At 36.9% G+C, this 23,091-nt stretch overlaps 1 protein-coding gene across 9 annotated transcripts in view; it reads left to right on the forward strand.

Moving 5' to 3' along the window:
* Positions 1 to 23,091, forward strand: part of TCF4 (transcription factor 4) — a 243,940-nt gene that overhangs the window by 98,925 nt on the left and 121,924 nt on the right. For all 9 annotated transcript variants that reach the window (XM_049619967.1, XM_049619973.1, XM_049619975.1 and 6 more), the window contains one exon: positions 22,557 to 22,686. In XM_049619967.1, coding sequence (XP_049475924.1) covers positions 22,557 to 22,686 — 130 coding nt within the window. The remainder of the gene's footprint in view (positions 1 to 22,556; positions 22,687 to 23,091) is intronic.

Below are 23,091 nucleotides of genomic sequence, written 5' to 3' on the forward strand. Positions count from 1 at the left end.
TATATATATATATATATATATATATATATATATATATACATAGGTATGTATTTAAAACTTGGAAGTTATACTAAGAAATTCTTGATAAACCCTGCTTTGCCATCTTGTATAAAATTTTGTATTTTATATATTTTTGTAAATTATATACATTTATATTATATTTAAAATTTTATATAAACTGCGCAAAACAGGGCTTAATATAAAATGGAAAACGGTTTATCCCAGAAATTTTGTGGCCAATTCAGCGTGCCCCATGTTATCTTGGGATTTTGTTTCCTTGTTCTGTCTGGAGAGAAAGTAGCCTGTCATTTTCTTTTTTGTGTTACTTTGCCTAGTTGACATCTCGCCTTTATGCTGCTTACGTCGAATGCATCAGAAAATTTACCTACTTTTTTCCACACCATAAAATAGCTTATGTAAAACAAATTTTTGACATTTGGGAAAAAGTGCCCAGGGCTGTTTTCTTAGAACTGGATTTGTTACTAACTTTTCAATTCCAAATTCTCTGTGTGTCAGTTGTGACAGTATATATTGTCCTAGGAAACATCCATTTTTCCAGACTTTATAATTTATTGCACAAAACTATACATATTGTTCTCTTGCAGTAAAAAAAAATTCTTTATCTTTAAGAGTTTTATTCAGATACAGTTTGTAATGTTGTTGACTTGTGTTTTCTTTTTCTTTCTCTCTGTTTTTCCTTCTCTTAGACTTGCCAGAGGTTTGTCTTTTCTTTGGTATTTTCAATAAACTTTCTTTTGTTTTTATTGATAATCTACATTTTATTTTTATTTCATAATTTTTTAAAATGTTAATTATTGACTTTTTTGTAGCATTTGAACTTTTTCTAATTTTTTACATTGTATGTCTAGTTCATTTAATTTTTATTTGTTACGTTTTCTAATATGCAAGTTCAGGCTGTAATTTTTCATTTGATTGCTACTTCGGTTGCATCTCGTAGATGTTTGTATACCCCGCTGCCAATCGGTTTTTTGTGTTGTTTAAATGTCATTTTTAAATTCCTCATTAGCCCAAGGGTTATTTAAAATCCAGTTTTAAAATTTCTACTTCAATAAAATGTTTTTCGTTGTGTTGGTGTAAGTATGATTTATTTTTAATTTTTTGTTTTACTGCATTTTGGGTGGGGAAGTGGCATGGGTATTTCCTACTCTGGGGTGATTCGGCGAGATTTTTGTCTGTGACTTTATCCGCTATCGGTTTTTGAACATTCCATATGCATTGGGAAAAGAGTGAATATTCTGTCTTCTCTATTTTAATAGATTAATAGTGTCTTACTTATTTCCAGTCTACTTGCTTTAAATTTCTGAGATTTGTTCCAGTCTTCCACTTTGATTATGGATCTATCAATTTCTCATGTATTCATTTTTAAAAATATACCTCTAGGCTATGTCATAGACATTAGAGGTTCATGAATGTTTTATACTTTTGGTGGGCTAGAAGTTTCATCAATATGAAATACCTTTCTATTTTCTTTTTATTAATTTTGGGTTGACTTTCAACAGTTAGTAGTTGCCATACATGCTTTTTTGTAAATTTTATCTTACATATATTTTGTATCTTTTTATTTTTCATATTCTATGTCTGATTTACTTTTGGTGATTTCTTATACACAATGTGAGAGCCTATAATTGTAATTTAATTAAGAAATAGAATATCAAAATAAACACCACAATATAAGGTTACATATATAGTCATTAAAATACCTTGCCATGTTCTTTTCCTTGCCATGTTCATTTTTATATTTTCCAAGTTTTCTTGCTTAATTCCTTTCTTTTCTTGGCTCCATCACATTGCTTTTGTTTTATTTCTTTGCTCCTTTTTCCTTCTAATGTTATGAGAATTATACATTATATTTTTCCTTCTAAAAGTTACTCTTTTTTGAAATTACTCTTTCATTTAAATTTTTTTTAATGTTTACTTATTTTTGAGAGAGAGCGAGAGACAGAGTGTGAGCGGGAGAAGGACAGAGAGAGATGGAGACACAGAATCTGAAACAGGCTCCAGGCTGTGAGCCTGATGCAGGGCTCGAACTCACAAATCTCACAAATCGGGAGATTATGGCCTGAGCTGAAATCAGACACTTAAATGACTGAGTCACCCAGGTGCCCCACCCCTTCTCTTTCATTTTTAATGCACATATTTAAAATTATGTTTTTCTAATAAAGTCTAGAATTGGTTAGTATGTATATATTTCCTGAACAAGAATCAATCTTTTTTAAAATTTCTATTTATGTTTTTTTTATTTTTGAGAGAGTGAGTGGGGGAAGGGGGATGAGGGAGGGAGGGGGAGGGAGGGGGAGGGAGGGAGAGAGAGAGAGAGAGAGAGAGAGAGAGAGAGAGAGAGAGAGAGAATATCAAACAAGCTCCACACTCACCTTGGAGACTGACACAGGGCTCAGTCCCCCAACCCTGAGATCATGACCTGAGCCGAAATCAAGAGTCAGACACTCAACCAACTGAGCTGTCCAGGTGCCCTCTTTTTTTTTTTTTGAATCTTAGCACTTTCTTAATTCCCCCATTTCTCCTTTCACTCATCTCCTTTACCTAACATGTTGAGATCAATAGACTTCCTACTAGATTTTTCTTTTTTTATTGTATCAATAATCACAAAGACTCTACTCTAGGGTTTCTTTGCCACAACTTACTTTTTCTTGTGGACTATTACATTTCTTTTTTTGCTTTTTTTTTGTCATTGTGTGGTTACACATCTTATATGCAATTCTTTGAGAAGTTGGAGGGTATAAATTTTTCAGAATTGTTACATTTTCTATATTGTCTTTACTTTGACCAGCTTTTTTAGTGCAACTTGGCTAGATATGAAATTTAGATATGTGTTCTAAACTCACATGTTCCTTTTTTCCATCTCATTTTTGCCCTGACGTGTGTAGCCACACTAAGTACAGCACTTCACTCACTCACTGATTATTGTATCAGAACCCCTCTAGCTCCATTTATGTACTGACCCCCGGTTCGGAGCACCCTGGACTTAGCTCTTTTTCCTTGCAGTCTTCTAGCTTTGCTGATGATTCATTCTTTTTTTCCCATTACATAACCAATCCATCTACTTTTATCTTTCAAGAACAATTCAAACACTATAGTCCATTGAAGGCACACTTTCTTATTTTTCAGCACTTATCGATAGACATATCTCTTCTAAATCTACGCATATTTACACACACACACACGTACAAACATACGATGATTTATGAGGTGTGGGGTTGGAGAGAGAGTAGAAGCGTGTGTTCATCATCACAAGCCAGTCCCTACATAGAACTTAAAAAAATTATTGTGATAAAAAACACTTAAGGTAAAATTTACCATCTTAGCCATTTCTAATTGTACATAGTTACATAGTACTGTTACGTGTACTTACCTTGTTGGTCAACCAGTCCCTGTAACTTTTCCATCTTGCAAAACTGAAACTCTGCACCCATTGGACAACACATCTTCATTCTCCCCCATTCTCCAGGCCCTGGCAACCACCATACAATTTGTATGAATTTGAGTAACATAGGTACCTCACATAAGTAGACCTATACCATATTTGTCTTCTCTCACTTAGTGTAATGTCCTCAGGGTTCATCCATGTAGTAGCATGTGTCAGAATTTTGCTCATTTTTAAAGCTGAAAAATATTCCATTGTATGTACATGTCACATTTCATTTATCTGTTCAGCCATCGAGGGGCGCTCCAGCTGCTTCCACCTCTTGGATATTGTGCTGCTCTGAACAAAAATATGCCTGCATAGAATTGTATGCATTCTAAATGCTTTTAAATACAGTAAAGAAGGGGATACTGATATTATCATCATTTTGTGAATCAGAAAACTGAGAAGTTACTCATTTATTTTTTATTCATTCTTTCATTCATGTGTCCATTGTTAAACCCAGTTGTTAAACATACATTGACTATCTGATATATATAAGTAGTGCTATGTGCCAACAGCGCAAAGACCTCAACTTCTAGGACCTTCCAGTTGAAGGTGGAGGCACGTGGGTCACAACATAGACTTGAAGCCATAATTTCAGCGTCAGGAGATTTTCTGCATCATGCATACTTGAGACACACGCTAGGTACAGGGGAACTTGAGGAAAGGCATCTCTGTATCAGACTGATAATTGAAGAGAGACTTCCCAACTAAAGTATTGCCATTCATTAAAATTCATATTGTAAATGTAGGTGTAGATTGACTGCTCTGTTCCCACCATCTGGGATGGTTCCTGGCCTCTGGTCAGCATTTAACCAGAATGAGTGAAAAAGGAGTTTTCTTCTTGACTGTCACCGTGGCACTCCTTTTACACTAATGTATGGTCTCGGGGACTAGGTATGACAGATGCTCCACGGGTATCATTTCTTTACTCCTCCAAGCAACTCCATGAACTGGGCCAGTTTTCTCCATTCCACAGATGAAGAGGCTGCAGTTAGGGCACGTGCTGTAGCTTATCTAAGAAGCCTGGACCCTGGTCCCTCTTCCTCACCTTGAAGGCAAGACCCTTCATGGTTCGTTGGCTGCTCTATCCAGATCATTTTGACCTTTGTTTTCAGACTCTTTCTTGCCCTCTGAACATCTTATTCCTACCAACACAGAGTATCCAAAACTCATGAGGGAAACATAACTTTCTGCCCCTTGGAAGAGGTATCAAGAAGCATGAAGCAGTCAAAATGGAGGGTAAAGACGAAACCTCAGAAGTAATACCAAAATGGCTGGTTACACCGTATATGAGTAAGACTGGACACTGCCTTTCTATGCGGCTCATTCAGTTGGACTCTCATTACCCATTCAGGTTTGAATCAGGACAGGTTAATGTCACTTAAAATATTTCAATTCAGTGTAAAGATGATAAGAAGAAAGGAAACATTCCCAAACAAGCATAGAGCATATTACAAAACATTCTCAAGTTATTTGTAAAAGAAAATACATTTTGCAATGTAGCCCTTACATAACTTCCATTCCTTCTCTTCCCTCTCTGTTCTGTGTTCATTATTTCCCTACCTAGTAACTGGCCCTTAATTAATATTCCCTTTGCTTGATTCACAGCTGTCTAATTGATCTTCTTGTCCGGCAAATTGTTATATTTTATTCTTATCTAGCCACACTATTTTATCCCTTTCTTCATACACTGTACATGTAATTAGATCTCTGAGCTCTGAGGTTTGCTGGACAGTTGTCATTTGCACTGCTTGCACATTCAGAGTGTACTAAAACCTGTGGGAAAAAGATCTGCATGGTGAGTGGCCTACTCTGAATTAGAACCTTCCTAAGTTGTCAACTGAGACTCTTTGCATTTCTGCTCAGTTGATTAAATTCTCCTCTTACAACTTGAAGTTGGGATTGCGGGTGACGATGTGCTCGATCTGGGTGAGCTGCTCCTTGAGTGATGGAGCACCCCACCCCTGAAACCCTGTTCTCAGGTCACAGGATGACCAGGATGGGACCTGAGTTCAATGTGGGAAGCAATAGCTTCCCTTTGATCCGTTGCAGGATGCATTTAAAAAAAAAAAAGAAACACTCTGATCTTCTGAAAGCTACAAATGCATAGCTCTTTTCACTTGGAGAACGACAGGTTGGTGTTTGAGCTGTAGCCAAGTAACCCTGTTTAGTGAATGTCTGAATTTTGACTTTTATGAACACTTAATAAATACATTTTTATTTATGTTGGCTAAAAATATCCAGCTGCTGGTATTGCCTCCCCCATACTTTTCCTTTTACCTTAATGCCAAAATTCGAGTATTTAAATTTTTTAAATTTCATGTTGAGCAGGTGTGAGGGCAATATGGATTCATAGGGAGAGTTTATGAAGTTGGTTGTGTGGTGTGTTTGCTGGGAATGTGTATTTCTTTGTGAAGGCTGTGGCATGCTGCCTGAATGTTCATGGAGCTCCATCACCCGCCTCCGACTTGCATAAGGAACGGAGCATCGTGGCACAGGGGCAGAGGGACAAATTTATGAACAGGTCCTCAGATCAGGTGGGACTTCTAGTTCATTCTCTGACCATCTGCTTGACCTTTACTCTAGTGTCTCCAAAGGCTTTGACTCTGTGCCAGTTTTAAAAATTCTGTGACTCTGAGTCAGGGATTGAGTATAAATCTTAGAGGATTTTTTACCCCACTTTTTTACCCCACTGCCGGTGTTCAGAAGGTGCTCTGAGTCTGTTCCCTTAAGTTTAAAAATATGTAGAATTTGTTTTATTGACATGTTAAACTTTTGGAACTGTTTTATTATGGAAATTTTCAAATACACACAAAAAATAGAGGAAATTTCAAAATGCTCTGCCATGTATCCATCATCCAGTTTCAACAGATGTCATCATTTTCCTATATTTTTAATATAGCATCCCTTTTACTTTATGTTTCTGAAATATTTTAAAGCAAATCCCAGATAGCATATTATTTCACCTATAAATATTTCAGGAGAATCTCTCACATATAGGCCCCCTCTTTTGCTTTCATAGCCACAAGGCCAGTATTACAGCTAGCAAAACTATCAATAATACTTTACTAGCATACTGAGATTTTCCCCAGTTGCCTTGCAAATGTCTTTTTACAGTTGGCACGTTTGAATCAGAATCCAAACAAACCAAACATGTTGTGTTTGATTATCATGTCTCTTAAGTCTTTTAAAAATCTATAACTTTCTCCATCCCTCCCCTTTTTAATATTGTACCTGGATCATTTTTCCTGTATAATATCCTAAAATCTGGATTTGGCTAATTGCTTCCTTGTGGTGTCATTCAACATGTTATTCTATTCTCTGTATTTCCTGTAAACTGATAGTTGGATTGAAAGGTTTTTTAAGATGTGGGTTCCATTTTTTTTTTCATGGATTATCTTGTATACATCATTTTGCTTCATATCAAGAGACAGATAATATCTGATCATTCTCTTTTCATGATACTTAGATTGATGAGTGAGTTCATGCTCCATCAGCCTGCTCCTCCTATCATGAATTTGCCCATCATCTGTCACTTATTGGTTTAAGTACTATTGATGATTATTTCATTGGATGTTACAAAATACTCAAGAAAAATTAATTTGATGAAGTTTCTTCTCCTTATTAAATCTCATTTGGACTATAATAATCTGTAATTCATTCATTTGGCATATTTTTACAGCTTCTCATTGTATTTTATATTCTTTCTTCTGGCTGAACATACAGGTTGCCTTACAAATATCAGTTCACTAGATGAACTGAGTGTTTCTGGCCTACCCTACTAATTTGTTTATTTGTTTATGTTTTCTTACACATCCATAGATGAAACTTTCTATGTTGTTGTGCAGTGACTTATCCCCAGTGCTTAGAACAGTTCCTGGAACATGATCATGATTATTTATCGAAGGAATAACTTTGTGAGTTGTACATGTTGTCCAAAGACATACTTTGTACGCCTAGGTGCATTGGTGAAGGTGCCACAAAACAATGGGAACCTGAAATTTAACTGAACTATGAAAAGTTCTCGATATGTCATAATTTTCTGAAAACTGCTTTAGCCACTGTTAGCATTTCGGGCGAAGGAATAGAAGTTGCAAGAGCTGTTGTCTATGTTGGCAAAAGGACGGAGGATGGCAGATGGGTTTGTAGGTGTTTGAATGGGGACACTATACAAATAAGTAAATAAACATAAATATGTACATACGTAAATGTACACGATTCTACACACACACACACACACACACACACACTGCTGTTCCATCCCAGGTTGCCCTGACAGTTTTAGAGCTGTGTGCTGAAAAGCTTTAGAGAAACTTGGCTTTGAGTGTGCAGCAACTACTTCAGAGCAAAGGTCACAGTATCTCCTGCAGGAAGTGGATCTTCGTCTCTACTCCATGAGTGAAACCTGAAGAGTTGAACTATTATTTTGGGCACATAAAACTTCCTTCAAATAGTAGTGAAAATTAAGCAGCCAGTTATATAGTGTGCAAATGAAAACAACCAAAAATGTTCATAGAAAGGATTAGTAGTTCGGAATATGAGAATGTTCTCCAGGAGAAAAAAACTGCCCAATGGCAAACAACAAGCAAAGGTCTCCACTGTCTCTCTGTGATCTACTAGGAGACCTACTAGGTACGAATAAACCGGGCATATTCAAGATATGTGCTGAACTTGAGCAGCCTAAGTGTGAGTATTCTAAGGGAATTGAAAGCCAATTTGACTTTAAATGGGTTAGGTGTTGACTGACAGTGTCCCCAGAAGTAATTAAAAGATGACTGCTCTAGGAAATTTTCTTTCAAACCATGCCTTAAGCATTTACAGGTCATAATTCCTTAATCAGATCCCTCAGAGCCATACATGTTCCAGAATTCAGAAATCCTTTGCATTTTAGGAAGTTACTGTGGTGCATGCAACGTGTACTGTGTAGCCCCCATCATGTACTGTGTAACATGTACTTTGTACTGGACGCAGTATTTGGTAAGGAGGCAGGTGACCATTCTGTAGCAAGCTCATGAGTAGTCACACCCAGTAGGATAAAAACAAGATTATAACTGTTCTCATATCAGTTCAGGTTAAGTTTGTCACAAAACTGTAGGAAGTGGGCAGAGCTTTTGGGAAATCAGAATTGAGGGCAGGGGCCTGTAGACCTGTCCACAGACAGAAAATAAATAAATGTCCATACTTGCCGGAGGAACAAAAGCCAGATAACAAATAAAGCAAGTATCGTTGTTAAAGGATTTTGAACCCATCATATATGATTTGCTTCTTTCAGTTTACATAAGATTTGGCAATCTAAAACAAGGCTTGTGTACCCAGCTAAAACAGTTTTTTTTTTTCATAATTTTGGAAAATAGTACCTCGCATCTAAAAACGCTTAGACCTTTCACCTGTCTGTGTCTCAAAGCCGGTGTAGTTGAAAGACTGATGGGCTCTCAGTGAAAGGTCTGCTGTGGTGTGGAGGGCAGTCGCTGGTGTTTGGTGCATGAGAAAAGCAGCATTATCACTGTCCTCGGCCGGGCGCTGTGCTTTGTGGAATGGATCATTACAGTGCTGAGTTGTTCTGACTCCACAGCAGTGCACTTCATACAGCACTTGGGTAGGAAATTATTTAGGTAAATGCAGTAAGGAGCCTACAACAGTGGGAGAGTCTACATATTTGCTAAGTGCAGCTGTCTTCTATATATTTTCGTGATGAGAATTAGTAAGCTATGAATAATGACACAATTGACACGTGGAAACTAAAAAAGAAAAATCACATTACCTTTCACATTTAAAAAAATTGGCCAAGCGGTCTTGTCCTTTTTACTTTGCCATCGAAAGGTTTCTTTTTAGTATTTTTCTATAGAAAGCTCTCAAATATCTGATAAATCCCTGTGGCAGCTTTCACCTGGGCTGTGCATGCACAAATAGAATCAGATTATTCTTTATCTTGTTATAAACAAAGTTCAGGAAATATTTCTGAAATGAAGATAATCTCCATTCTTCATTTCCTGCTATGTAAAATTATCTTGCAGAACTCTACTCCATGAAGCTATTCAAGATTGTTACTTATTTTAAAAAAAAGAGTATTACTTATTAAAAATGTAAGCAATGGAATTTGCCAAAATAAGAGATATTCTCATAAAACATCATGATTTGACTAAGCAGTTGTGGAGGAATTGTTAGAAAATTGTTAAATCTTTGGATACTTTTTGGAATAATTGATCATACACTATAGGTGCTACATTTTTAAAACATGTTTTTTTCTTTAAATGTGAATTTATCACATCATTTCATACTTACTCATTTATTTAACAAAAATTCCGCTAGGATATTGCAAATTTTCATAAACACAAAGTTGCCATGTACATCTTTGCACATAGATTTTTATATACTTGTCCAAGTTTATTCTTCGGTTAAAATTCTAGAATTGAAAATTCAAAGTCATGTGCTTTTAAAATTTTGCTGTACATTTTTTTTAAGTTTATTCATTTTGAGAGAGGGAGAGAGTTTGTGCGTGAGTGGGGGAAGAACGGAGACAGAAAGAATTCCAAATAGGCTCCACGCACTGTCAGCACAGAGCCCCACATGGGGCTTGATCTCACAAACTGTGAGTTCATGATCTGAGCCAAAATCAAGAATTGGACACTTCACTGACTGAGCCACCCATTTTAAATTTCCTTCCAGAGAGTTTTTACCAGTTTACATTCTTATTAGCTATATATGAAAGTGAACTTCCTCTCTGACAGCTGAAAATTTGTCTTATTGTCACTTGCCAAATGTCTTTTCATGTATTTATTGCCAAATTTCAAATTTATTCTTTCTATAAAAGAATAGTTCATGATTTTTTATTGCAACTGAAGGAGCTTTTTATTTATTGAGGGTATTTATCTTTCCTTTGAATTATTTATTGCAAGGATTTTCTAAACTTTTTTTCTGCATGCATAATGTTTTAAAAAATAATTATGTAGTCATAGGTTTTAATGTTTCTTTAATTTTTCTACATCTAATGTCATAGACAAAGCTCTCCTCTATTTTAAAATTTAAAAAAATCTGCTTATATGTATTTTCTTGCCTTTATGTTTTAACCATTTAATTACATTTTGATATAAAATGGGAAGCAAAGACTTGCTTACATTTTTTTTTTTTTCAAATGCTGAACAAACTTCTGGTACTATTTATTGAACAATTTCTTGTTTCCTCATTGATTTTTAAATGACAGCTTAATCATAAATCTGTCTATACGTACTTCCATTGCTGTGTCTGTCCCTTCTGGCAACAGTACTAAATTGTCTTAATTTACTTTGCTTAAAATATGTATATGTATATGTATATGTATATGTATATGTGTATGTGTATGTGTATGTATATATATATGTATATGTATGTGTATGTGTATGTATGTGTATGTATGTGTGTATGTATATGTAGTAGGTTTTCTCAATTCATTTCTTTGTAAAAATTTTCTTAGCTATAATTATCATGCATTTAGTTTTCCAGATAAAATTTAGAATCATTTCAAGATTCCATGTTCTCCCTGTCCCCACCCATTTTTTTTCTATTTGGCATTTTGTTTGGATTTGCATTCGAAGTCTAATTTAATTTTGAATCACCAGATTAATTTTATGCAAGTACTTTTCTGCAAAATATTTGTAGTGAAAAGATTAAAGTAACCAATTCCTTTTAAAATTGATATATGAGAGTATTTTGGTGTTTTGGAAGTGTTTGTGCTGCTGAATCTGAATCCTTTCATGATTTTTGTTAAACTGCCTTGTGAACTAGTTCAGAGAGTCAGTGTCATATGCTGAATATCTAAATATATTTATAATGAAGAATTTGAGAAAACATAATAAAATATATGCCTGTCCTACATCCTCAGAGAGAAAATAGAGTACAGATGGATATAAATGCTCTACAGTTACTATTAGGAAAGTTAAAAATCATAATCCTTTCCTAGCTCTGTAAAGCCAGTTGATTGCTTATTGTTAGAATATCGTCTTGCCCGTAAAGATTGAAGGCTGCTTATAAAACATGCGTGTGAATATTGAGTAAACTGAAAGGTTGAAGACTGGTTAGTTTGCTGCAGAAGATTCTATAGAGTAAGTGAGTTCTGAATGGAGTTTCAAAAGAGGCGGCAGGTCACTGTGCAGGTCGAGGCTGGAGCTCTGAAGCTGACAGTGGCTGGAGGTGATGGGAGAGAAGGCAGTGGGAGGAGGCTTCATACCATGTGACTCTCATTGTACGTAAGCCAAGCTGAGGGGAGGATGTGGCTGAGGAGGTTCTGTGTCCCCAGTGCCTAGAACAGCGACTGGTTCACAGTAAGTGCTCAGTGCACAGTAAGTGCCAAATGTGTGCAAGAGGAAAGAGAAGCCTGATTAGTAGACTGGAGCTAAATTGGCTGTGAGGGGGTATTGGGAGGGGAGGGGAGTGTTTGTAAGCTCTGACAGGTTTTCTGCTGAGAGAACAGGGGCAGCTCAGGGCTTAAAAAGCCTAAATTCTGATAGCAGTATATGAGCATTCTTGGTGGGCATGGGGTGATGGGGAGAGTAAAGGGTGAAGAGAGCATCTATAAAACTTCATGGCATTTTCACCGTGGCAAAATAATTGAACTTTGGAGATATGTCCTAAAAAACACTATACCTTCATCTTAGAAAATGGGTGAGCAAGCTATGGCCTGGAGCCAAATCTGGCCCACAGCCACCCTTATAAATAAAGTTTTATTGGAACACAGCCTCACCTGTTCATTTACATATTATGCATGGCTGATTTAGTGCTAAAACAGCAGAGTTGAGTAGTTGAAACAGAGACCATATGGCTAGCAAAGACTAAAATGTTTTCTGTCTGGTCCTTTAAGAAAATATTTAATGACCTTTATCTTAGAACAGTGTTCTTGGTATTTAGTGGTGGCATTCTGGAAGAGTTCACTGAATTAGAAGAGTTGAGACAAATTGGTGCAGGAATAGTCTAAGAAAGTTTAGGTCATATCACTTCCTGTGAAGATAAATGCCCCCAATTTTTATCCTGTGGAAGCTCAGTGTTGAAGTTGTTGCCTTGATTATGTTATTTCTAGCTCCAGTCTACTGTGGCCATTTCCACTCAACTGCATTGAGCACCTACTATCTCTTGATGCTGTCTGACCCAACCTATTATCCACAGTTAAGAAATCAGAATCCCAGGGCTAAATATCATGTCAAGACTTCCCCACTATCTGCTAAGGAGAGTAATTTCAGCCAGCCATTTCAAGTTCTGCCAGCCTGTTTTATATGCCATGCTCCCCAGGGTAACTGTCTTCTTCAAAACTCTCCACAAGCCATCCCTCTTTTCCTCGCTGCGTCTTCGATCCTCTCTCTCCTGCAGTGTCTTTTCTACTGGAGGTGGGTGATACCACTGAATCTGTTCCCCCCCCCAGGTAGTGTCTGCAGTACCCAAGCTGGATGAGCGGTAAAACATTTGAAAACATATCCGGAGCAGTCCCACCATTTTTCAACCAAATGTCAACCATTATGTGTGCATTTAGATGAACGTACAACTAATTTCTTCACAGACTGTACAAATTCTGACTCTTCTAATATATTTTAAAGGGCCACGAGAATAATTAGGAAGCAGCAGAGTCTTGTGGAAAAGATGTGTTTAGTCTTTCACATATTACGAATTAAATTTTAGGTTTTGTTTTTTTTATGAAGCATTCAAGAGGTGGCGTTTTTCAAAACCACTTCAGAGGCACAGGAGGAGAGCTAAGGGCAAGACTGAATATAGAGGTGTAGGAGTTTTATGTCTGCTGGGATAGAGATGGGGACCTTATCTTCATGACAGTAACCACTATAATCATGCAGATATCGTTAGCAATCAATTTATGAATTAATTAATCCAGTTGGCATTTATTGAAAATATACTATGGACCTGGCCTACTGTGCTAGATGCCAGGAATACAGAGATGATTGAGGCTCACTTTCTGCCCTTGAGGAACGCCCAGACTAGCAAGGAGAAATCGGATGCATGAACACTTGCCATACAAGATGAGAAATGTTACAGCAGATGAATGTTTTCAGATGAAGTGGAAGGAAAAGTCTAGAAGAAAGTGGGTTGAAATGCAAGAAGACTGAGTGGAAAAAGAAATAGCAATGAAATAGAAAAAAAAAAGGAATTTGAACTTCGCTGGAAGAGACAATTGACTGCATTGTGGAAATCGAGGTCTGAAATGAATGGCAAGATTAAATAGGTGATGGGGATTAAGGAGTGCACTTGTGATGAGCACAGGGTGATGTATGAGCAGGTCGAATTACTCTGTTGTACACCTCAAACTAGTATTACACTACATGTTAACTAACTGGAATGAAAATAAAAACTTAACAAAATAAAGACTAATATAATTTTTTTTTAAAGAAATGAATGCCAAGGGGCTGGGTAGAGCAGAAGCAAGGGCAGTGGAAATTTCAGACTCGAGAAGTGACATTTCCATTGTTCAAGAGGACTTGTTTATAGCCTGACAGGTCCTCCTTCTTGGCCTGTTAAAAATAGGTGTAATACACATGTGTATTACTTACAGCCAATAATCTATCATGTTACATTCTGACTTACATAATGATGTTACATAATATATATTGTATTAATTTATAGTACGATATTTTATATATACAACGTATATGACAATGCTCCTTCTCAACTAACAAAGGCTGAGCAAGTGATAGAAACTTTGCTGAGCACTTTATATTATCTAGGGTAATTCTTGCAATGGGTAGGTATAATAATACTATTCCTCCCAGACGAAGAACCTCAAGGCTATAGAGGTTAGGCAGATTGTCCAGGGTTATCCAGGGGAAAGTGGTACTCACACCCAAGTCTGTCCTCCCCTACTGAGTTAGAGGCTCCTCTGGAGGAAATTTGAGAGATGAACTTTTGGTGTTAAAAATGAACTGAAGAGAAACAGGTTGACTCCTCCTAATGGTCGGAGTGAGGGCAAGAAAAACCAAGTGCACACAATGGAGGGAGGAAGTGTGTGGAGTTGAGGACAAGCACAGGCTTTGAAGGCAAACATGACCGAATTCTCATCCTGGTTGTATTGCTTGCCAGCCACATGTCTATCCTTGGTCAGGCCGTGTTCCCACTCTGAATGTCCCCGTGTGCACAATGGGGGTCGTATCTTCTGCCTTATTAGCATGGAAAGGATCTGCAGCCGTGCTTGGCTCTTACCAGACACTCAGGTGTAATAGCTACTACTTATTCCTATTACCCTATCACTACTCTTATTTCATATCCCCCCCCCCTCCTCCTCTGCTATCACTACTATTGCTACTATTATTATCAGCAGTAACAGTAATTGAAATGACTAATGGAATACATCTGTGCTAGAAAAAAGGTTAAAAAAAACGCAGAATAGTCGTTTAAGTCCTTGATTTGATTAATAGCAGTAGTTCTGCGTTCAATATTTAGTGAGCGTTTGCCATGGCAGGTCTCTATTCTAGGCACAGTAGGGAGTTAACACTTAAGAAGCCATTCTCCCTTTTAACTCGCATATAAATTTGTTTGGCCTTTGTGGCCACATATTCTTGATAAGCCATGTATTCAAGAGAGCACTTTGGGAGTAAACTGTTAATGCACATCAAAAGCAGACCCACGGGAAGGATGGGGCCATGGACAGCTTTGCAAGGATAGTCAGAACTTAAAGAATTGCACAATGATTTGAAGATTCCATTATGCATTCACGGCTTCTCCAGGTAACCTCAGTCTCCTCATGTCATGCGCTAGGCTTGTCTCCTTATTTACAAGTTCAGCTCGTTATCAGGATACTTCATTTTAGTAAATCTTTTACGTTGGCCATTAGACTGAGAACTATGTGAGGTGCTGGGTAAGTAGATGAATGAGACCCTAGATCCTGTCCTCCATGAGGACAGTCTCAACATAAAAATGTTTTTATAAATCCTTACTAGAGAGGATGTCATTTACAACAACCTTGAAATGGAACCTTCCCCATCCAATATGAAGAAGACTGGCATGTGACATTTTGATATTTTTTATTTTACTAAAATAGCAACCTGGCCAAATATACTTTTCAGCACATTTATTATAGCCACATGTTTATATTTATAGGAGAAGTGATGCTAATTCCCTGGTATGTTAACAGGTCTTATTCAAATTGTTCTATTTTTACTTTGGAACAAAATTGCTAAAGAGAAACATTTTAAGGCAAGTAGTGATTATAGCACACTTATCAAATTATATATTAAATAAACTTCCTGAACTGAGAAGGAGCATAAACTGAAAAGAAGGCAGTTGTCTTGAATTTTATATTGTTTATATAAGATTTCTTCAAATCCATTTTTATTGTAGGTTACTGATTGCTTTCCTGTTTTCTTTTGCTAAATTTCTACCTTCTCACTAACAAAAAAAATCCTCCTTTTAATCTGTAATAGATGACTCGGGATTCTAGAATGGATTTTCAGAAACCACTGCAAGACCTCCTCACTTTATTGTATACAATAAATAATGTATTTTTTTTAATTCGAGAGGTGGTCAAATAGGTGAATGCATAAATCTCACCAACCCTTGGGCAGTTGTAATTTCCATTCCAAAATGCATGAGTTTTTTACTTGACTATTACTCTGCTATACATTAAGTAATGGTTACTATGGCAACCTTTGCATCACATTATAACATTTAAATATAAGGTGTTGTGTTTCTTTATAGGAAAAGACAATATACTTGAATTTTTAATGTTTGGTGAAATATAATCACTATGAAAATAAATAACTTTGTTCAAGGTCAATTGAATTTGGGGATTATGCATATTCCTCATTCATTTATTTTTTGTGATGTCATGGGGCAGTACAAATTTTTGAAAAATTATTCCTGATAAATATCATATAATATTCATTAAATGCCTGTAGTTGGCCTTGCAAACAGAAAAACAAAGTTGAACCTGTTTAAGGTATTTATCAGTGGCTATTGCAGTAGTAAGAATTTGAATTTATTTAGCATCACAGTGATAAAATTTTATCAAATACGTTTTTTATTTTTGCGTATCTAGTTGTGCAATATTAGTACGACTAGTTTTGGTCTCACGTATAGTTGAATTAACAGTAGCAGTTTGCTCACGCTTGCGAAAGCAAAATTAAATGAGCCATTGAAGTAATCCTTGTGGCAGTTCCAGGAAAATGGCCACTTAAGCTGAAATTATCAAGATTGATTGTTGGCCAGTTTCTTTATTCAATATGGGTCAAAACTAGCCATTTCTTGTTGCCAGTGTAGTTCTAGGCCATGAGGCTGTCATCACTGTTTATGTGGACCCCAATATTTGACTTTTTTTCATTTTTTAATGATGATTTCTCTAAATTATTATCTCAGTGTATATTTTCTGAGAGTAGAAGACCTCACTGCCAATCAATCATTCACAACTTTTGAGGAATCATTTAAAGAGTCATCAGTGGATTGTAATATAAGACCATGAATTGGAGGGACATAGGACGGTAACTGTGTCGGAGTCCATCTCTCTAAAGGACATTTTACATATGTTGTTTCATCTGCTCCTGATAACTCTATATTAGAGCTTTCATTATTCCCTTTTTACAGAGGAGGAAAATAGGATTTAGAGCGGTTGTGTAACTAACCCCTAGTCACGATGCTTTTATGCTTCTGAGCTAGGGTGCATTCCCATCTGTTTGACCTCAGGGCCCTCCCTCTTTCCTTAAGAGGTTTTTTTGTTTGTTTGTTTGTTTGTTTTTAAGTTTATTTATTTTGAGAGAGAGAGAGAGAGAGAAAGAGCAGGAGAGGGGCAGAGAGAGAGAGAGAGAGAGAGGTTGTGGGAGAGAATCCCAAGCAGACTCGTACTGTCAGCATGGAGCCTGACACCGGGCTCGATCTCACGACCGTGAGATCCTGACCTGAGCTGAAATCAAGAGATAATGACCTGAACCGAAATCAGGAGTTGGCCACTTAACCCACTGAGCCACGCAGGCGCCTCGAGAGGTTTGGATTCTGCCTCTGACTTGTTACAATGGGCCTTGCACGTTCAGAGTAAGAATAAAAAGCATTGACCAGAAGTCCCTAAAAGAAAAATCTTTGCTAAATGATAATTTCAATAATTTACATTTCTCCACAGCACGATGACAATCTGTTAAGTCCCTGATTGTGCAAGTTATCCTTGCCATCTTATCCTTCTAACTTTCCAGAGTTCTATTTTGCTGAAACCAAGCATAAGACTGAACTCAAAATAAACTCTGAAGGTGCATTCCCGGACCTTCTGCTCTCGGGAATAGAGACTGTCCAAAGACTGACCTTCAGTTTTGAGCTTTGAAGTTCAGAGGTGGACACAGGTGGAAATACTGTGTTCTTCATTGCCCTTCGCTGTGAGATATATTCTGGGTTGCGGAGTAAGTGCCAACAGCAGCAAAATTATCGCCCCCTCCTGCTACTAGAGTAAGTCAGCAATGGCCCTTCTGTGGTCAAAATGGCAAATTCAGCAGCAGCTATTCGACAGGGATTTGCAAAAACTTCCCCATGGCTGTTAGGAATCTTATTCAGCAGTGTCTTTGAAAATCCGATCCTGTGCAGAATTCACTATGGAGAAATGACCTCCATTGCGATTTTTTTTAATGCGTTTTAAACAAATATAATTGGTAATTTTGTTCAATGTATATTTTGCACTTAGTAATGCAAAGTCTATTAGGTACCCATACAAATATCCAGCATTCATAAGTTTTATAGTGGTTCAGAATTTTATTTCCATATTAACGTAAAGCCTTCCCAAATTCCTGGCTTTATAGAGTCAGTTCGCCATACAAAGCCACTATACATCACTTAGGTTTGTGATGAAAGAATGGAATTGCAGCTGTGTGAGTACTAGAATACCCAAACATGAATTAGACTCACAAGCATTTGGCAATAGTTCAGAAAAGGAGCTTAATCTGGTTTCATCTGAGACTGCTTTTCTCTGTTCTACAACATCCCCCCAAGATGTTGTGTCTGATATCGGATCACAACGTAATGGGAGTGACGCAAAATCAGAGAAAGCGCTAAGAAACCAGGGGCACATTTGCTTTTCCCCCGAGATTATTTTTTCTCCTGCTTCTGCTGCTGCTGCTGCTTCTTCTTCTTCTTCTTCTTCTTCTTCTTCTTCTTCTTCTCTCTCTCTCTCTCTCTCTCTCTCCCCCCCCTACCCAATTCCAACTCTGAAATTCAAGGTCATTCACCTATTAGATGAATTAATTATAAGCCAAAAAGCAGCATTCATCGTACTCTGATCTCACTCATATCTATAATTAAGGGTAAATATAATCTTCCTTTTTAGAAATGTACCACCCACCCATTACATTTAAAGTGCTGACTGAAAGGAAATAATAGTTCAGAGCAAGATGATTTTAGTTTAACAAGAAAAAAGTTGATAATTTAAGCTTGAAGCAGTTAGTTCTATTTTTGATTACCATTCAGTTATAAATCTAATTTGAGATATATGCTGCTTTTCTGTTACTCAAGTTTAATTCATGGTTTGCATTCTTGGTTGCATAAGCAAAGTTCAGTGGTTGATCAAGGATGTTAAAAAGCTCCCTCCACCCCCCCCCACCACCAAGGGAATCGGGGCAGTGTTGAGAATGTGTTAGACTGAGACCCAGATCTGATATAAAACAAACAACAAAAATTTAATGGAAAAAGGACCCTCACAGAATGTTGCATTTGGCATTTGAGTGGCTCTGGTGGGGAATAGCTTACTGCTGAAGAATCAGTTGTAGGGGTGTGGACCCCAAAATATTTAAGCCCAGTTCACAAAGTCAACACACACACACATATATATATGTGTATATATATACACACATATATACACATATATATGCTGCATGTATATATATATATATATATAGAAACATACACACACACACATATAATATTTGGTTACAGTATTTTAAGTCTTAAAATTGTTTGTCTTTGGAAGAAAGTAAGGACTGAATAAGGGGAAGGGCTCGTCTCCTCACATTGCAGACAGTTAAAGAAAATGATAAACTATGGGTTTAAGATTTACAGGTTAGCTCAGTGAGATGCCACATCTTGCTTCCAGTGTTTCCTGGCAGACTCGGGCAGCTCTCGACTGGGACCCAGCATAACCGCAGAGCATGAACTTGCACAATGTGAAAAACCTGAAACCTTTGTAATCTTATTTAAGGCAAAGATGAATTTGCCCATTTTGAAAGTAGACTTTAGCTTTCAAACTTAACTTTTAAATTAAGCATTAATGTGTGTGTGTGTGTGTGTGTGTGTGTGTGTGTGTGTGTATGTATACCATGCAGGTGAATTCATGTGTAAATGAATGCCTATCCACTTTGTGCCATATTCAATTTACCTTGTTGAATTGAACGCCATTAACTTTCTAAGTTCACAAACTCAGGTTTTTTAGCCAGTGGAAAATTTTTTTTAATCTTTCTCATTGCTAAAGAGAGTTAAATGTGTGACGTAAAGGCCAAACAATAGTAAATGGTTATTGTTCATTTTACAAGTATACTCTACAATAAGAACACAATATTTTTATCTTAACTTTCCCTAGGGGGGTGATTAGGGCCCCCTTAAGTGTGAGGAAATGCTTATTTTTGTTGCTTTAGAAGAATGATTCTATTGTCTGAGAGAAAAAGAAAAAGGAACAAACAGGTCTAAAAAGAAAGAAACAGGAATGTGCTTTGTTTAAAAAAAAAAAAAGGATTAGCATGAGCCACCAAATGTAAGTGCTATCTGGTCTTAGTTCTGTGTCACTATCCATAGTTCATGTGCTGCGCATGCAAGTGTTTGGGGGCATGGTTTATTTACAACTGGCCCGTGAAAGGATTTTCTTTTACATTAACAACAGTAAGGTCAGCCACAGCCAGTTAGCGATCTTCTAGTTATCATTTTATATTTTTCACAGCTCTGTTGTGAATGCTGCTAAAACACAGTACAGCAAGCTTGTTTGTTTTTATGTTGACCTATTGAATACATCTAGTTTCTTGGGAGTGGAAACCTTTGCCACCAGGACCAACAAGAATTAAGCACTGGTTAAGCTCATTAGGAAGACAAGCAGGCATTTCAACCTATCTGCTCAGTCCTTGTTTGAGTATTTTGTATTATTTTAGGAAAAGAAAATGAAGGCAGAGGAGTAATGTCTGCCTAAGATACAAAGTTATCAATAATGTCCCCTTCAAGCTCCTCTTTTCATGAAAGGGAGGCTTATTGTAAATTTACCAGACTGTGAGGAGGCTGTGATTTAAATCATTCACAGCTTTATCGATGGAAATTTCAAAGAAAACTTGGGCTTTAAATGTAGATTTTGTTACTAAGATTTACCAAGAGTGAAATTGCAGGTTGAGATTCTAAAATTGTTGAATGCCACTTGTAAAATGATAAAGAAATCATTTGATGTTATGCTGGTTATAGATGTTATTCCTGGTTTATAGAAAACTATTACAAAGAGCTCTGTATTTTAGTTTGTCATTGGGTAGCATTTTGATATCCTAAGTTCGGAAGAGGCAGTAATTGAGCATGCGGATGTCATATTTTTATCTGGCAAATGACCTGGTTTTATCTGGTATTTATGTGGCAAATATGAAGATACTCGCAATGAATTTTTGCTCAAAATGAGCTTCAAAACTAAAATCTCCTCCTTAAAGTTTTATTCGAAAGTAATGTTGACTATGTATCCCTTGGAAAAGTCTTAAACTGGAAACAGTGAAGGCAAACTTATCAGTAGCTGTTTAGTCCTTTATTACTCATCCAGCACTCACAAAAAATCCCTGGAACAGAGAGGTTCTCTTTATGATATTTAGCTATATGGCACTGGAAAGGGGAGGTTTGAATTTTTGATTTTCCAGCTTATGGGTCATATTTGACCAACTGCTTTCACTAGAAGACATGCCACTTTGTTGAGCTATTTAGGAATCAAAAAGACTGTCTTAATTTAAAACAAGGACTCTTTGTTTTAGTTGGTGACTGCCTTGTGAAATTTTTCAGTTCTCAGCGGGTTAACCAGGGAACAGGGGCAGAGTCATAATTGGCCTATTTAGAGTATTTTGCATGTGAATAGTGTGTTAGTGAAGCATCCCTAAGTCTGTTGTGAGTGACATGGTGATTAGAATTTAGATTAGGGAAAACACATTCTGTACTTTATCAAGGACAGTAATTAGTTCAGTCAGTAAAAGTTGATTACAAGTAACGATAAAGTTAGATTTTTAGTACTTAATTTTAAAATTTCTTTATTAAATAGTAAATTTGTTCTTAATATAAATGGTAGTATCTACACTTGTTTTCTTGCATATCAGACTAATTAACAGAACAATGTGTTCAATGCAGAGTATAATCAGGCGATTTATATATTATGGGTAAGTTTTTATGTAGTTTTTAGAAAATGTAATATTATTATATGATCTTTCGTGTGTCATCATTTTTGAAAGTTTAGTCATTTATCACACTGTGATAAGTTAATGGTATTTGTGAAAGTTTTCTAGTGCTCAGGTAAATGTTTAATCTGTGGGGATGTATTTTAACTTCCAGTAGTCCTCAAGAGGGCATTCTAATTTGTTCCTGTTCGCTTAGAATGCCTACTATTTCTATGATTTTGGAAGTTAGCGTGAGATTTGAATTTGCTCCCGGTTCTGCTGGCATTTTCTCTTCTGTGGGTGCTGTGTAAATCCGTGGGGGATAATGCCGAGCCGATGCAGAGTCCTCAGTGGAGGGGAGCGTCCTACCCTCACCCCCAACGTGAGCAGTCGGGGGAAGTTGTGTGCATCCGAAAAATCAGATTCTTCTGGAGTTCTTGCGAAGGAAGGGCATGAATAGTTCCCAGATATGAGCCTAAGTGTAGATGAAGAAAACATGACTCTTACACAAACGCCCTCTTCTTAAACAATCAAAATGTGAGTCGTCTTAAGATGAAAGTACTGTTTCAAGAGAATCACCTTCTACCTTCCTCTCAAAAGCAAAGAATTTGAAAAATCACAAACTTCGTGCTAGCTTCTTAGACTGCTTTTCTTTTTCTTTTTGTTTGGTTGTGTTTTAATTGTTGCAGCTCGGCAGATGCTGTTTTCTTTATTGCCGTGGTTTAAGTACTAACAATCAGTTGGGGGGTGGTGAATGTGAAAAACTAACCTTCTATGTTTGTTTTCCCTTTTGAACCTTTTAGCAGAGTCTCCTTGGAGGTGACATGGATATGGGCAACCCAGGAACCCTGTCGCCCACCAAACCTGGTTCCCAGTATTATCAGTATTCTAGCAATAACCCCCGAAGGAGGCCTCTTCACAGTAGTGCCCTGGGTAAGGTATTCCTCTGTTTGAATGCCTGAGTGATTAGTAGTAGTCTTTTTCTTTCTTCTTCTCTTTTTTGATGCCATCCTTCTCACCCTATTCTCACCCCACCCCCCAAAACCATAAAATTTTGCTCAAATGTCAGGCTCGTGACCACCCCTCCCCAGTAGTACATTGGATGGGTATGTTAACAACTTCTAGTAGCAAGAGAACTATTTTGGTGTATGCTTATTTCTTGTTTTCTCTTGGCTGCCCATATAAGGAAACTTAAAAAAAAAATCAAAGCTTAAAAAAAGTTAAATATCTTGATTTTTATGAAAAAGGCAGAATTCGATTTCTGCCAGAATAAAATATGATAGCAGTACTGACATTTTGCTAAGGTAATGATTTAAGAAAATCTGGTCTAATCTAAAT

The sequence above is a fragment of the Panthera uncia genome (genome assembly GCF_023721935.1).
Source record: "Panthera uncia isolate 11264 chromosome D3 unlocalized genomic scaffold, Puncia_PCG_1.0 HiC_scaffold_8, whole genome shotgun sequence".
Classification (NCBI taxonomy): Eukaryota; Metazoa; Chordata; class Mammalia; order Carnivora; family Felidae; genus Panthera; species Panthera uncia.